Source organism: Mixophyes fleayi, chromosome 8 (genome assembly GCF_038048845.1).
Source record: "Mixophyes fleayi isolate aMixFle1 chromosome 8, aMixFle1.hap1, whole genome shotgun sequence".
NCBI classification, from domain to species: Eukaryota; Metazoa; Chordata; class Amphibia; order Anura; family Limnodynastidae; genus Mixophyes; species Mixophyes fleayi.
This window is the reverse complement of record NC_134409.1, coordinates 53,913,292-53,930,623: the sequence shown is the minus strand read 5'-3', so window position 1 is coordinate 53,930,623 and position 17,332 is coordinate 53,913,292. Positions and strand designations below refer to the sequence as shown.

General features: G+C 38.0%; 1 protein-coding gene across 7 annotated transcripts in view; it reads right to left on the bottom strand.

The window, feature by feature from the left end:
• The window catches only part of NTNG1 (netrin G1), a 212,329-nt gene that overhangs the window by 107,879 nt on the left and 87,118 nt on the right, over positions 1 to 17,332 (bottom strand). For all 7 annotated transcript variants that reach the window (XM_075182570.1, XM_075182573.1, XM_075182574.1 and 4 more), the window contains exon 3: positions 9,059 to 9,699. In XM_075182570.1, the coding sequence (XP_075038671.1) occupies positions 9,059 to 9,699 (641 nt within the window). The remainder of the gene's footprint in view (positions 1 to 9,058; positions 9,700 to 17,332) is intronic.

The window sequence follows — 17,332 nt, the reverse complement described above, 5'->3', positions numbered from 1 at the left end:
TGATCATTTTATTTTAGGAATTATCAAGAACAATAGCCACAAAAAAATGGCACTTCAATCTCATCAGGGAAAACAAGCTGCTGTACAAAGTAATCCGTTCATTATGCCGAAAATCCATAATCATGTTAAAAACGCCATATGTCGTGTTGTATATGAGAAATCTGGAGTGCAAACTGTACTAAGCAATCTTTAACTTTCATTATGGTCAAGATGAACACATGGTCCATGCTACTCTACATAGCATCACACCCATAATCCCCCAGTATCCAGTGGTCATGCTACATTCTCTTATAGCGGATTAAAAATGTTCCTCTTAACATTTTTAAGGAGTATTTATATCCATAGAAGATATATATATATAGCTTGATATATTTTTATAATATATAAATATATATATATAAATATATTTATATATATATATATATATATATATATATATATATATATATATGGATAGTTTTACCAAGTCCACTAAACAAGTGTTTGTTATTACAGGGGCAAACACAGAATTTAAAGAGGGGGTTTTCCGAATGGTTTCAGGACAAAGAAAAAACTTGCAACAATAAACCTGCAACAGAAACTTTTTCTGTAGATAAACTACCTTACTTACCATGACCACACAAACATACACATGCCAGGATTAGTTTAGGCAGATGCCAATTAACTTACCAATATGTATGGATCATGGGAGACATCCAATGGCCCAAAGGCATATATAAAAAAAACATACATACATACATACAACATTGCTTTAAGAGGAAGGGAGACTAGATAAGATACTAAAAAGATCCAAAGGTATTGTTAGTTTCACAAGTGATTAGGGAGCCAGGCCCATAATCAAACTAAACACATTGCTTTACACTCCCAACAAAAGCACACACATATTAGGAGTCCACACAAGCGATTTCTCAAGCTGCTTTACAAATGTGTGTAACCTGAGAACAGCACCAGAGAAATAGCGCAGCACCTGAATCCACTGATCCACGCAGACAATAGTGATACACACAGTATAGAAGTCACCTTTCCTATGAACACCCTTATACAGTTACAAGGGGCACAAGTGTCACGCAACAGGGTAAGTATGTGAAATAGTCTGCTGTAACTTGCACAGATTCTGGGCTCTATTTATAACATACTTGCCAACTCTCCCGGAATGTCCGGGAGACTCCCTAAAGTCAGGTAGGTCTCACGGACTCCCAAGAGAGCTGGCAAGTCTCACACATCCCACAATTGCGGGGCTAAAATGATGCAATTTGCGGTGAATCGCGTTATTTTGGCCCCTCCCACCGCATATTTGTTGCGGTGGGAGGGGCCAAAATGACGCGTTTGGCTGCGCCCCACCCCCTCCCGCCCTCTAGACATGCCCCTCTCCCGGATACAACTTGCCAAAAGTAGGCAAGTATGATTTATAAACGTTGAAAAGCCCAATGGCCGGCTGGTGTTTTCAGTGGCTATGATTCTTCTCCTAATACATCACAGGGTACCGCTGGTGTTTACGTCAGCGATTGCTTTACTATGCAAAGCCTTTCTATCAAGGACTGCAGCGGTACGAATACAGTCGCAATCCTTGGGGATTATGTAAAAGCCTGAACTGCCGAAATGAGCCAGCTTCCTACAGCGCCCTCTACTGCTTGGAGTGTTGAGTGAAGCTTGCTGTGTTTTCTCTCCTTGCATAGTGCATTCTGTATTGCTATGCAGATATGCTCTCTGCACTGTGTGTAGTGTTTCATATATATATATATATATATATATATATATACACACTCACATATATACACACATATATATATATATATGTATGCACACATATATACCCATATATGTATATATATATATATATATATATATATATATATCTATCTACTATATAAATGCCTAGTGGCGTGTGTGAAAAAAACAAAACAAGCTGCAGCGCCACCTGCTGGGCAGAGTTATACACTGACCTATATATTTCTTGAAGGAGAAGTGACAGTTGGGAGTGGTTGGTGGTTGCCGGGGGTGACAGTGGGGAGTTTTTAACCCCTTAAGTAGCTTGATGATGGATGTGGCGATGAAGATGAAGGATGAGGTGATGGAGAAAAATGATGAGGTGGTGACATGTGGACAAAACCACGTTAAAAAAGGGGTCAAACTCATTTTCGTGAGGTAATTTTACCTCATGAACACACATTAAAAAGACCGCTTGCGTCGGGAACTAACGCTCTTCCCCTGAGGAGGCCTGGGCTAGGTCCAAATGCATGACAAGAACCTTTTTAAGACCTTAAGTAGCTTGATTTGACTAGAATGCATGAGTATCATGCACGGGTTAACTTGTATATATATATATATATATATATATACAAATATATATATAAATATATATATATATATATATATATATATATATATATATATATATATATATATGTATTGCTTACTATGCAGAGCAGGATAGATCAGGACGAGTGTATGCCACAGTTGTATACATTTTTTAAAGGCACAAAATGCACTTTATTTGGTGTTCAACTCCTTAAACTACTTAATCTACAAAAACCGCATATCCTCTTGGTCTGCTAAGCATTTGATCATTGCTCATATCTATGTAATGATCTTTGCACTTTATTTCTGTGTTTATATTGTGTTAACCCTGTAATATTCCTATCCCTCCAATTAGTACTAAGTAAAAGTGATATATTTCTGATATTGGTTATTTGTTACAAAAGCAGTTCCTCCCAGCACTCTAATTAGAATTACTTTTCCACATATAAAGGAAGGTTAATATACACAAAACTCTATTCTAGCACTCAGAATGGAAGATTAAGCACACTTGCCAACTTAGTGACTCTGTCCTCCGGAGATCCTAGAGGGCAGGTCATGTGAGAGGGGTAGGAGGGGGCGTGGTGACATATTTGCGTCATAGCTCCGCCCCCACTATAAAATGCCGAAATTCACGGCATTGAATAACGGGAGGCAGTGCTTAATGACTCGATTAAGCCCCGTCCCCTGATATTTTAATAGCTGTGCCCTGGAGCATGTTCTCCAGGACACAACTAATAAAGTTATTTGAATTACGTGATCGCGCATGAGCATTGTGTGGAAGTCTCTAGTGTGCATGCGTGAAAATGGAGCGGCGCACTGTTACCACTATTAGAGGAAGTGCCACGTAGACTTGTACATTTTCTCCTGATGAAGAAAATTGAGATCTATTCCACTGGAGTGGTTAACATATAAGCACATTGATTTTTATTTTATTGTGAGTGCAAAATTTGTAATAAATTCTTTTACTACATACTACACTACATGTTATATTTTATTTCATTGCCCCTGATGTGCTAATGGAGTGAATTACCTGAGACTACTGATGGAGTGGAATCTATTTCCAGAGGGCAGTCTTCAGGACCGGTGACAGATAAGCGGTGTTTATTTTTATTTTTGGTACGCGTATTACCATTAGGATATTGGGTGAATAATGAACACCTACTATTGGCATTACGATTGGTTCTTGGATTTTCATTGTGTTGTATGGTTTTGGATTCCTACACACTGTTGGTTAACACAGATTGACATCCACATGTCAAGCACATTTATATATCTTTTTTGTTTGGTACGTTTAAACAAATCACGGGGTGCAAGGCACAGGTTTCACTAAAGTAATGCACTATTGCTGGTTCCTTTCATACTCTGTCGATCCTGGTACATATTTTGGGATCCTTGATGACGTCCTGAGGAAAGGTGTGAGGACCAAAATTTGATTTGTTGAACAAACAAGCTATTATCTGGTATGCATAATAATTACCATCATACTTATAAGTTTTGGTTCCTATAATACTACACTATGAGGTGCCCTGTCTTCTTTCCTATCTAGAATTGTTTCCAGACTTACCATCTGGTACTTCGCAACATGGCAGCCACTTGTAAGCAAGAAAGGGAGATTGGTGTTGAATCTTGAAAGACTATTGGGGACTTGATTTTGGAACAAGAACCATTGTATATCCTCTCTCTATATATATATTTAATAGATAATTTTTAAAGAACTTACTTAGGGGGAGTTTCCAGGTGCCCAGGAACCCCCCTTGTGATTGAATCATGCTGAAAACGTTCTTTGTATAGGCAGACATCACCTCATAGTGAGGCAGGGCACCTCATAGTGTAGCATTACTTCTATTTTTCCCCACTAAAGGCAACTGAAAGCCTGAGACTGGCCCAGCAAGCTGGTATGATAACTCCTACAGCTCAAGGCCAGTGTCACCCAGCAATATATACTTGATTAATTGTGGTGATAAGTGATTTTCTATCTCAGCAATATGCGGAAATAGAAAATCAGCCATATCACATTAGATAAATAAGCACTTATGTCTCTAACAGTTTTATTTTTCTTTGCATCTTTTTCCAATATATTTTTTAAACCCTATTTGCAGTCACTAATAATACACCCAGATTACATTTTTACCCACCTCATAAATATAAACCCTTCATAATTAATATATATAGCTCTTAATGACTAACCAATCCAAATGTAAACCTAGTAATCATTTTAACCCATCCCAAATGTATTTAAACTACTGAAAATTAATATTTTTCTTCTGATAATGACAAGTAAATATTAGGCCCATCAAATTTAAATAGTTCAAATTGACAGATTGTTAATATCTTTATTGATTATTCACCATTTAATATTACATTTAACAATTAATTTGAACAATTAAGACATACCTTCCAACTTCTGAAATATTCATTTGTACAAGCTTCACTTCCTGTGCTATAGGTACAGCTTTTGTCTTGACAGGTATAGGGGTAACATGCTAGGATAAAAGAGGTGGGGTTCAGCTTTTTATCCCACCTCAAACTATGCAAAAAAGGGGAGAAACTCTCAGACCTGGGATTGTGAAGCAGCAGCAGCAGTGCCTGCAATGTGATTGGCTAACAATTAGCCAATCACTGTATCCTTTATTTTCCCTACCAATAGGCATTGCCGTACATGTGTGAATTACACCCAATAAGAAGCCTCCGCTCTCTGCCTTGCTTTTCCCAGGCCAAGTAGTTTCCTATTACAATGCTGTGTTTGCTGCGATTGGGAGAAGCAGAGCAGAGTGCAGACTTTTATTCTGGGTAATTCCCTGATGTGTGCAGTGATGTCTGCCTATACCAAGAACGTTTTTTTCAGTATGATTCAAGCACAAGGGGGGTTTCTGGGCTACTGGAAAACTCCCCCTAAGTGTGCCTCAGTATTAGTATGTCTTTAGCATTTAAAGTGTACTCCTGCATTCTTATATATTCTTACATATCATCACAGTGTATCTATCTATCTATCTATCTATCTATCGCTCAATTATCTTGTATCTATGAATATTGGCAGTTATATTCTAGGTAACACATTGCATTAATCTTGTTCCTGTATTTTATTGTGTGTCTCCACATTTATAATGTGTAGAAGAGTCTCGGATCTGCTTATTAATATTTAATAATAAATAAATATTACAGAAAAGCCCTAGCTATGAAAGGCTACCTACGTGCTATGGCCGGCGGTAGGTTCCGCCAGCTACTGCTATGTGGAAGGATCGTGGTGGTAGATATACCGCTGCTTTCAGAAGAAGGTATTGAAAGACTAAATGCTTTTTTATTTAAATAAAACATTTTTTCTAATCAGAATGCCTGCATAATTATTATTTTCTTTTTATTAGTTTTTAATATATTTTTAAACACTTTATTTAATTTTTGATAAGTGTAATTGGAAGCCCAAGTCAGGTTTTGCCACTTCACGCAGATACACCAAGCCTGGCTGGTGAAGTCGCAAGACTTCTCTTACCACTGCCGGCCATATCACCGGGTAGCTGCTCTGGCGATATTTTAATAATAAATAGCAGTGATATTCAACTGGACAAAGAGACGCTGCCCTAAGGAGCTACACTGGCGTTCATATAATTAGCAAAGCACACAAAAGGAAAAAATAAACTTTAGTAGGTGTCCTGACCATGCCTACTATTTCATAGGCCCCTACCATTACATTACCCTGGTAGGCTCTTCATGCCCCAGTACGACCCTGAATGGGGCTCTCCTGTCTATATTAGATATAAACCTGGTCTCTGCTGTATAGTAGTCACCCTTTTCAGCTTTTTATTACTATACGTTGGGCAGCATGGTGGCTAAGTGGTTAGCACTTCTGCCTTACAGCACTTTGGCCATGAGTTCAATTCCCGACTATGGCCTTATCTATGTGGAGTTTGTATGTTCTCTCTGTGTTTGCGTGGATTTCCTCCAGGTGCTCCAGTTTCCTCCCACACTCCAAAAACATACTAGTAGGTTAATTGACTGCTATCAAATTGACCCTAACCTCTCTCTGTCTGTGTGTATTAGAGAAATTAGACTGCAAGCTCCAATGGGTAAGGGACTGATGTGATCGAGTTCTCTGTACAGCGCTGCGGAATTAGTGGCGCTATATAAATAAATTGTAATGATGATGATATGTTAATAACTCCAACTTGTTGTTCTCTAGCATTTTCATATTTGCCCATGTTATCATCTTACCATGTTACCTGTCACAACTCTCATGTATTTACATTTCCTATTGTATATGTCCATCACTATTCCTTGCTTGTACCCTATAACATTATTTTTATTTCATATTTCTCTATCTTTTTAATCTTTCTCACACGATTATCCACTACATCACTCCCTTTTTATATATCCATCCATCTTTATCAATTTCATCTTGCCTTTGTTCTTGTCATAGTCATCTTTCTCCATGCCATTATCCCTTTCCACCTTTTATTATTATATTGTGCATCTTACCTTTCATTATACATTATTATCCACCTCCCCTATATTACTATACTTTTTCTTTCCTTTACTGAGATATTCCGAATGTTCCCAGTGTCATCAACTCTCCTGTTACCATTATCCTTTCCATCTTCCTTGTCTCACCATCTTCACATCCTCTCGTTATTCTTTTTTTAATCTTCCCTCTTTCTGTTTCCCTTGGTACTTTTTCATGTTTTTCCACTTCTCAACTTTCCATGTGTCTTTCTTTTTTCCTTACATTATAGTTATTTTTAATTCAATTTATCCCATTCTTTATCTTTTTAATCTTTCCAATGTCAATGTATATTTATGTGCCCATGTCATTCCCCTTGCCCTGTTTGTCCATATACTTTTATCTCCCAGATTTCACCCATTTAACTATCCTTCTATATTTTAATTAATATTACGTTATGTTCATTTTCTATGCAATTTACCCACACTAATTTAACAATTCTACCTAAGCTGCTCACCATTCTACACCACAGGGTGATCACTCTGCAATGTGTTGCTCATCTGGCATCTAATTTTGATAGCTCATATATTTTAATGGGCTTTTGCCGGCCTGCGGTATCATAGCAGCTAATCCTTGTTATCTGTCCAGTCTCCCGTTGCAAAAAAAAAGCTCTCCAGAATTTAATCCCACCCTGATGGGAAAGACAGCACTTTTAGTGTTCGGCATGAAACATTTTGTTCAGGTCCTGAATCCATCCACAGAGCATACCTAGATAAGCTGCTAATCCTTGCTTGGCAAGAACATGTTCCCAAGAGACGTTGAGGATTCACTGCTTGTTTTTATACACTTACCTGTCCAGGGTGTTGTGAGGAGGAAAATAATATCCAAACACGCAGAGAGATTTAGGCTTAAAAATAAATAACACTATCTCAGATGTGTGTGATTTCGTATATACCAGAACTCCCTGCATATTGGTACTTCCAAAACCATATTTAGACTGTGTATTGTCTCAGATTACATAGCGTTAAGGGTAGTGACACAAGAGAACACTATATATAGAACTGTTCCATACATAAATTCTGTGTTCATAATTCATGAACTCATAAATCAAATCTGTGTCATCAATGCTACAAAACATGTGAGTGCTATTCTCCAAAAAATAAAATATTTTTTTCTTTATCTTGTGTGAATTGGTGAATTAGAGTTAAATTTCAATAAAGTGACACTAATCATGAGTTGGATTGGGAATAGCACTCATATATCACAGAATAGAGATGGGCAGATATATTGCTCCCCCCTGTGAAGTTTATTGTGATTTATGGTATAGACTATGGATATTTTTTCTTTTCTTTTTTTTGGTTGCTAAGGGATTTTTTACCATCTTAAGATATGTGTAATCCTAAATGTAATGCATAGATGCCCTCAGAGAAAAGGTGTGATGATCATGAACCACAAAACTTCTGAGTTACATAGATACAAAATGCATAAAACTCAAAATAAGACGAATTTCAAAGGGGCGTGCATAACTTGTGTCTGCAGACCCCTAGTGTACTGGGCTTACTGGTAAATGCCCCTGATTCCTCTATCCAAGTGCAAGGGTCCACAAATGCACCTGTAAATATGGATGAAAATAGTGCGTATGCATCCTCCATGAATTTTGCACCAATACACCTTTTTATATTGTGCAAGTCCACTTATGTGTAACTCTAAAGGGCATATTATCACAGAGCTGAGAGCAAATATCAGCATTGAAATTACCGTACTTATGGCAATAATAATGTGCATCTATTAATGTAGTAATGGAGGGTGTGGGGGGGGGGGGTAATTCCCCCCCTAAATCTGTATTTTATCCACCATGAATATCTGTATAGTAGTTACATAGTGTATGTCTGTGTGCATCTTACAAACCATCAAAACATGTATTAAAAAATAGGCCCCTGAGCAATGTTGTTCTACAGTCTAACTCAGCCAGTCTCTTGAAAACTTTTATTGTACTTTGGTCTTCAACTTGTTTAGTTTGAAAGATATTTTAGCCACACAATGAAGAATACCTTTTATAGAGGACATAGTTGTAACAATCCATTTTATTAAATTATAGTCAACTACTCTGTTATTGTAAAAGTACCTGCAAAGATAAGCAACACACTGCTGAGCAACCTACTGTTTGCTGTCGCTAATTGAAATAAGAAGTGCCTACAGCTAGAGAGTAGAAAATTCTTTAAAAAATAATTACATTCAACATTTTAAGGGTTGTCTAGTGTTATAATTCCATAAATTACACAATTATAATGATCCTAGAAGCATACATATCCCTTGACATGTTCTTACCTGCCATGGATCTTGATGTCTGATATCGCATAGAAATATCTCCCTAGATTTCTTTCATCAACAAAAGTGGCCCCAGTGGCCGGTTCAAGAAGTCTAATCCTTAAATCCGTCACGGTGAAGAAGTCCCGCAGGTTTTTGGTGGTGTCCAGTTGGCTGTAGAGTGAAGCCATATTATGCAACCGTGGTCCAGCAAATATTGCAAAACGATCTTTGATCTCGAAAGATATGGTTTTGGCATGTGCTGCGTATCCAGTGGAATACTCCTCTGTACATATGATGTCTAGGACGGTACTTGTGGTCAAGTCTTTCACCGATTTCGGCTCCATCCTAAATGCATCCAGGCAGTCAGCAGCATAAAACTGGTATGGTTGCCACGTTATGCCATAATCCAGAGATTTCTCCAGAATCATCTTCTCAGGCCGGCCAGACTCGAAAGTGATGGCAATATTTTGGGTGAGCTCAATGGTCTTACCCCAGGACAATGTGATGTTGATCTGTAGAGGCCTTGGATAGTGCTTCCAAGTCACAGACTGCCAAAAAGTACTGGGATTTCTGCCTTCAGCATCAAACATGAGTTCAGGAGGGTGGGCAAGCTCCTTTGTGCTGGCATCACATTCATTGTTACACATGTATGGATTTCCCTGAAAGGACAAAAATTGTGTTCAATTTTATAATAGTTGGCAATAATCGGGAAATGTTTTTCACATATTCTTCAGTAATAAGAAAATTATATTGAAAAGAACCTTTTTTACAGTATGCCCAAATTCTTCCAATCTGATTTGATCAGGAAGCTCATTTTTCATGCTTTAAAAGATGGCTCTAAAAGGATCAGTATTAAGCACACCTGCCAAAGCTTTATACTCCTAAACCATATTGAAGTTTCAGCATTGTATGGCAGTCTTAAAAAGATCAGTGGCAATTAGCTCTCTCAAGAGGAGCCCGAGCAAGCACATTCTAAACCTGATGCTTTATTTACAAGACGCCTTTATAAATAAATTGTGTTCAAAAAGAACAGAGACAGCATATTGATCTTTATACGAAACTCCCATTATATTTCTATTAAACAATGACATTTTATTTTTCCCGCATATATATACATACACACAACAAGAGGGGAGGGGTTCATTTTACTCGACTAGTACAGGTTTAATAAGGCACAAAAAACCAAAATGCTTGATGTCTTCTATGCCAAAGAGGTTTAACACCAACTCGTATGAGTGAAAACTAGCTGGCTGGGTTGAATGTAACAAGAAGCATTTATCATGTTTATTTATCATACCGAGGAATCTTTGCAAAAATTGCCATCTGAAGAACTCGTACTCTGTTGCCAACTGTAAATGGCCTACAAGATCAAAAATGTAAAAGATGTTTTACCGTACATGAAAAGGGCAGGGGCATATGCTATTCTATTTTTGCTCCTTCGCTAACCTCCTTCTCTCGTTCTTCCATCTCTCCCCTAGCCCCGCCTTTAATGGCTCCCTTTTGTGCCTGTTTGTTCACCCTCCCTTAGGATGTGAGCTCGTATGAGTAGGGCCCCTCTCCGCTCCTGTCTCCATACCTGTTCTTCTGCTCCGTCTTTACCCATATGTCTGCCCGGAGTTTCTGAAGTGTTTATTGTGTTACTGTGTTATTGTGTTATTGTTATTTTATTATTTATTAGTGTTACTTTGTGTTTATTGTTCTGTACTATGTCACCCTGTATGGTCTACTGTTTGTACTGTGTACGGCGCTGCGGAAACCTTGTGGCGCCTAACAAATAAATGATAATAATAATATTTTTGTGGTTAGGCACATAGTGTTTCTTTTATATTTTAAACAATAACTATTTTTTTAAAATTTATATAAAAATAAACATATACATTTGTATATGAGTGTACCTCCAAAGAACAAGAGAGGTGGCGGAATAACAATTTCTTGGAGTAATATGACATCTACTTGTAGACTACATGAACATTAACCAGCAGATGGTTTATATGTGTTCTTTCACTTAAGAAAATAAACTTGGCATCTAAGAAATTGATGGCTGTAACGTCTTTACCTTATTCCTTGGAAGTCCATTTTATTTTATATGTTTATGGTTATGGAACCTAGATAAGTGCTGAAGGAGTTACATGTAGAGTTTCTTTTACTTCACACAGGATAAGGATGTCCCAGTGTAGTTGATAAGTAACAGAATGTGACAACGTCCAGCTGTGTACTTTTACACTTAAGTAATAATGTGAGCTGCGTATAGATGAATTATGCATTGTAACCTCAACATGAATGCATCATCTTCACTGCTCAGATCACATGATGTAACAACTACTGTTCTTTGTATATATTCTTTAGAAATTAGGTTGCAGAGGATCATAGAAAGAGAACTCTCCAAATTAACACCATGTCATATCTTTACATTAACTTGTGTCCAAAAGTCTACGTAAATGTTTGAAAGACAACTAATGCAATCATCTTAAAGGGGTTCTCCAACTTTGGAGAGTCCTTCACTCTGGTTGGGATTCTTCAACTGGGAATGCCACTACCACCTTAAATGAGAATTCGGCAGAACCCTTGTAAAGAGTATTTGTGCAAACTCTGGGAGTTTTTCATACTCAGAAGACTTTTAATATTTGGGAGCCTTGGTAGTAATCAGCTGGTTGACAATGGTCAGCCTTGTCTTCAGCAGAAACTTTTTGGAATAGAGTTTTTGATGTCCAATGGAAAGGTGGAAATTACGTCTGCTTTCCATATGCCTTTTGAGTTGGTAAAATCTTCAGGTCTGCTATTTCCACTCAATCTGGCAAATTTGTGAAACTAAGGTGAAGAGTGTAGGGAACCACTGTCTGTTACATGAGGTGGTGAACAGTTAAGGTGGATGGTTCTTGAAAGGTGGAGAGAACCTTCATGTCTGAGGCCATATGAATGACTGGATGGTATCTAGTAGTACTTTCATGAAGTAACAAATACATTTGAGATCATTAAACGCCCATCTCATTCCTGAATTCTGATGTGATTTTAAGGTTCTTTTTCAGAACTGAAAACCCTACATATTACTAGTAATGGGTCATTTGCCTAGTAATGGGACCCACATTTGAGTAGTAATACTGTAGGATGGTCAAACAGTATTTGTACACTTCTGCTATTTGCAAGACTACATACAGATGGAGCAAGCTTATAGTGACAAGCGATAACGTTGATAACTTTCATAACATGTAAAATATATGGACAGATACATTAAGCGGAATGATTCCTATTTGTTTATTATAATGTTTGGCGGTGTGATAAACTGCTTCTTCAAAAATCCATTATCTTTGCTTTGATATTATCACAATGTATCACTGATCCATAATAGGACATCAGGGAAGCTCAGCACCACACAAAATGGTACTATGAGGTTTTCCTGCAAAGAAGCTGGAGATGAGTTTTGACATGTCTTGGAAAGACATTAAAAAACTGTCAGGATGAAGACGCCAGTGAGGTGACAAGAAAGACGAGCTCGTCCTTCAGGAACAAAGAAAAAAAAAAGAAAAAAGAAGACCCTCTCGCTCCTAATTTCATCAGCGAAATGCTTTTATTGAAATCGATACCAAGCAAATTAGAATCTCACAGCAAATGTGCAGAAAATCAATGAGAAGCAGGTGTTATAGTGAGGAAGGTGAATACTGTGGATGGATTGATGTGCTGACAGACATGAAAAGAAGGAATTAAACGGATGCACACCATAGGCGTGGTAAGTCGCACAGCGCTCACTTTGAATCATTGCATTACAACGTAATGGGACAATCCTGCCCAATATTATTTCTAGGCTTCATTGCGCTGCTTGGTGTGCTGTGTCAAATGATGCACTGAAGAATTCCCTCCATAGCCCAATTAGCCAGTGCATATAGTTCACAACCCGGTTATATGAGCACAGTTATAGATAAACCAGTGCATCGGTAAGCTGACAAATTCTATTGTCAATGAACTGTATGCTCTATGCATCCATGTAACTATAACATTACATTTATTCCGTAATATTGGTATAAGCACAATGTAGCTACTGCTATACAAATTTGCAATATATCATTCACTCTATCTAAATATGCTACTTTTATTATTATTTTGCTCATCTTTTATGTATATATTTTTTAGAACTGCATTACACTTCTTCTTTATGTCTAGATGTGTGTACTGTCTCAGTGTAGAAACACGGCATCCTGCAATGTGGGGCAAACAGATCTCTTTCTGACCTGCTCTGCTATGTAGCAAATAAGGGGGTCCATCTCTAATGGCCCCTTATATTCATTGTAGCCAGGAGCCCTGCAGCTCATGATGCAGGAGGGCTCACTCTTTCCAGTACCCTCCAATAAAGCCTGAAGAGCGGCTAGGCAATATGTTTCCTGGCTTCTTGTAATGAAAGAGATCTCGTGGAAGGATGACCCTCAAAATCCCATTAAGTATGAATTTTTGTTGTACTGCCTTCACTACTTTCATATCGAGCTGCCTATCTATGTCCACCCCTTCGTTTAAAGCTTCTTTTGCAAAGCATGTCCACAAGGCCATCTTTGTGCCCATAGGAGCTAATGCAGAGTGAGAGATAAACCAGAAGTAAATTACTATTATAAAAATTAGCACAGAAAACAATCATATTTGTGTACATATCCAGAGCAGTGTGCTTCTCGAGATGCATCCACCTCTGCATCAGCGACTGGTTATACGACTGGTTTACAATATGTCATCATCATCAGTGCGTATTTGCACACCATATGCCTCCTAACAGGTCTCTATGTATGTTTCTGCAGGACTACATGAGCTACATTTGCATGACTATGCCTTCAGTGTACTCACATGTCCCTTCCCTGCCCAGGCCCACCACTCCAGGTGTACATGGTGTAAGTGCCAGAAGCTCTCAAGTCTGCATATGTGCATATGCATGCGCCAACTTTCTGGGCATGCACAGAGCGACCTCGCTCATCATACTGGCTACATCCCGCTCTGAATTAGCCCCAGACTCCATCTTGGAAAAGCACAATGAACAAAAGTGGAAACAATGAGAACACAAGACATTGTTTCTTGTTCACAACTTCCATAACTTTTTAAGAAGGACGTAAATAGTATAACCTTGAACTTCCCGTCCCCTCCCTCTCTGCGCCTCTTAATATAATATGTTCTTCACCAGAGGTGTGTTATGTCATGATGTGTTTTTATTATTGCAGCATTTTAAAAGCAATATCCTCTGCTTATTTCTCATCTATATCCAATAACTGTTGACAGGACAGAATGAAGATTCAGACCCAAGTGCAAGAGTATCATTTTAACTTAAGAAGAATTTCAAAATATGTACATTTCATACCAAATGTTTAAATCGTGACACAACCACACCTCTTTCAATAGGGGAAGTGAGCACATCTCACTATGGGCGTGATCAAATCTCTGGGATCATGTATAGAGCTTCTAAAGCTCTAGGTCACATAACCCTCCTCCCCTCCCCTAATAACACCCTTAATTTGCTGCATGCACTAAAAGCACCTGCCGAACCTTCAAATCGGGACTATGCTGACGAAAATTGGAACAGTGTGGATGTATATCATTCAATTACTAAATGTCAGTTGTCACACATTCAGTAAAGACTCTAATTTACTTACATTTTACCCAAATTCTAGCACCATGGTTGTCCTCCATTGTGGAGGAGTTTCAGGTGAACAGCAGGATCCCTAGGTAGGGAACCAAAATGGCTGTAATATTTAGAAAGGGGGGATGTTATTATTATTATTATTACTACCATTTATTTATATAGCGCCACTAATTCCGCAGCGCTGTACAGAGAACTCACTTCAGTCCCTGCCCCATTAGAGTTTACAATCTAAATTCCCTAACACACACACACACACACACACACACACACATACACACACACACACAGACACACAGACTAGGGTCAATTTTTTTTTAGCAACCAATTAACCTACCAGTATGTTTTTTGGAGTGTGGGAGGAAACCGGAGCACCTGGAGGAAACCCACACAAATATGGGGAGAACATACAAACTCCACACAGATAAGGCCATGGTCAGGAATTGAACTCATGACCCCAGTGCTGTAAGGCAGAAGTGCTAACCACTTAGCCAAAGTGCATTCCCAATATGTTAATGTTTTAAAGAAACTAGATGATTTCTTTAAGACAGTATTTTTCAAACCTGTCCACAAGCACCTTTAAAGGTGCATGTTTTCAATATTTAACCACAATTTATGTATTCGCTTTGGAGGTACTGACCCCTCAAACAGGTCATTGCTGTTTGCATACTTTGTTCCTACAATCATTGGTCACATTTTTCCCCTTCCTTTTCTGTCTAATTAAAGTATGTTTAACTATCCCCTGCTGCTGGGGTGAAAGGGTTATATATTAATATACACACTGAATCCTTTTCTTTCACATACACACAAATTCCTGGCTACAGATTCTAATGAAGCCTACATGCACTGTTAAATATTTCATACACATATTTTATGTTGCTGAATTTTAAAGTTAGCAGAAAAAAAATGAAAGAATTCAGCCTTAATGTCGCCCTTATGAACTTTCCATCTATCTCTCATCTCATGGCATTTTTTCATCAAGCATCATCAGCAACTTGGGTTAACCCTGTATTGGAGCAAGGATCTTGTTAACACAGTGGTATTGTGAAAACGATCATTAAAATTCTCAGACTTTGTATACATGATAAAAAAAATGCTTTGAAGCCTTTTTTTATATTGCTCTCAATATTTATTCGCTGCCTAAATGTTAAACAGTTATATGATACATTCAAATGTAAACTTCATACTTTGGGGTCTATTTATTAAAGATGTGCGGTATCAATCAATATGCATCACTGCAAATTGCAGTGATGCATATTTAAATACCGCTGAAATTTACCATGCTGGTGTTGCTCTGGGAGCCCCAGTAAAGTCCTCCCTCCTCCACTTACTGGTTTTACTAACTACCGGCAGACCTCCACGAGTGAGCGAACTAGCGAAGACAGAGAGGCTTCAGCTGGATCCCACTGAAAGTAACAGCCAATGCGAAAAGCAAAAATTTCACAGCTTAACAAATTGGAGAACTTCGTAGACCCGATATTGATGTGTGAGGTCTGCATTAAGAAATGTTAAATGGTTATGGCAGGAGAATTCTATGACTTGAACCCTTCATAACTTATATGCAGTTGACATTTTATGGCGAAAACCACTGTTTTCTCCATTTTTGTGGCTGATCGCATCTTAATGAATAGACCCTTTGTAAACATAGCAGTTGTTGAAAACAATAAAATAGATCAGTGGTAATGGACACACTTTTGCTTTCATTTCAGTTAAAACATATTGGGGGTCATTTTGACAAGTAGGTACACACATACATGCCTACAAGTTTGTTTTGTTGTTTTTTCCTCTGCTTTCCTGCAAAGATTTAATTTCTATCTCTTTGCAAGCTGTACAGTAGGTATACAATCTAAACATTGCTTACCTGTGTTCATAGGGTCATTAAAGAGCCTTTATCAAGCCCCATTCACAAAGCCATACTAAAATATGACCCACAGTGACTGAAACAATGCAGCCACAAATGCATGAAATTGTATTGTCATGCACCCTTGTGAGACCACGTCTGTTAAAACCATGGACAGGAAGATATTTATCTTCCAAGTCCCTTATCTATGATAAGGCTTCACCTTTTGGTTTGCAGCTTATTTAGTTAAAACTGACCTGGAACTATGGGTCCCTCAAAACCATAGACCAGTTGACTGTTTCTCAATGATTACAACTCACTAGCCTACTTCTGTAATGTTGTCCCAGGTGGTCTAGCCAGTGTATGTCAGAAGAGACTGTGGTTGGGCACTTTGTGTTGTCCATTCTATAGAACACTATTTCAATAGGAAAGTTTTCTTGTAAAAATAAGTTTAGACAGCAGCATAGATCTTGCTGTTGTTTCGTTCACTGAAATTTTCAACGGAAAGCCATGCATGCTCCTAAACACTAGAAAAATACCTGGTGTGCACACTGGAGAGCAGTGTAATAATTGAGAAACATGAAGCACAACCTTTGTCACCTAATTTTCGTGAGATATTCAATAAAATTGGGGTCAGATAAGCAGTTAAACAACAATACTTTGGGAAAATTGCTTTGATGAAGGACACAGGTAGGCAATGTTTGAAAACATTTGTTTAATACATATGTTGGAGGACCTTGTTTAATACATTTTTTTTAATGGTGATAATTAAAGGGTTAAATCTATTCCTTCTATGTTAGTGACATTCATTACTGTATTAAGGTGATCATCCAGTCTTTTGTAATAT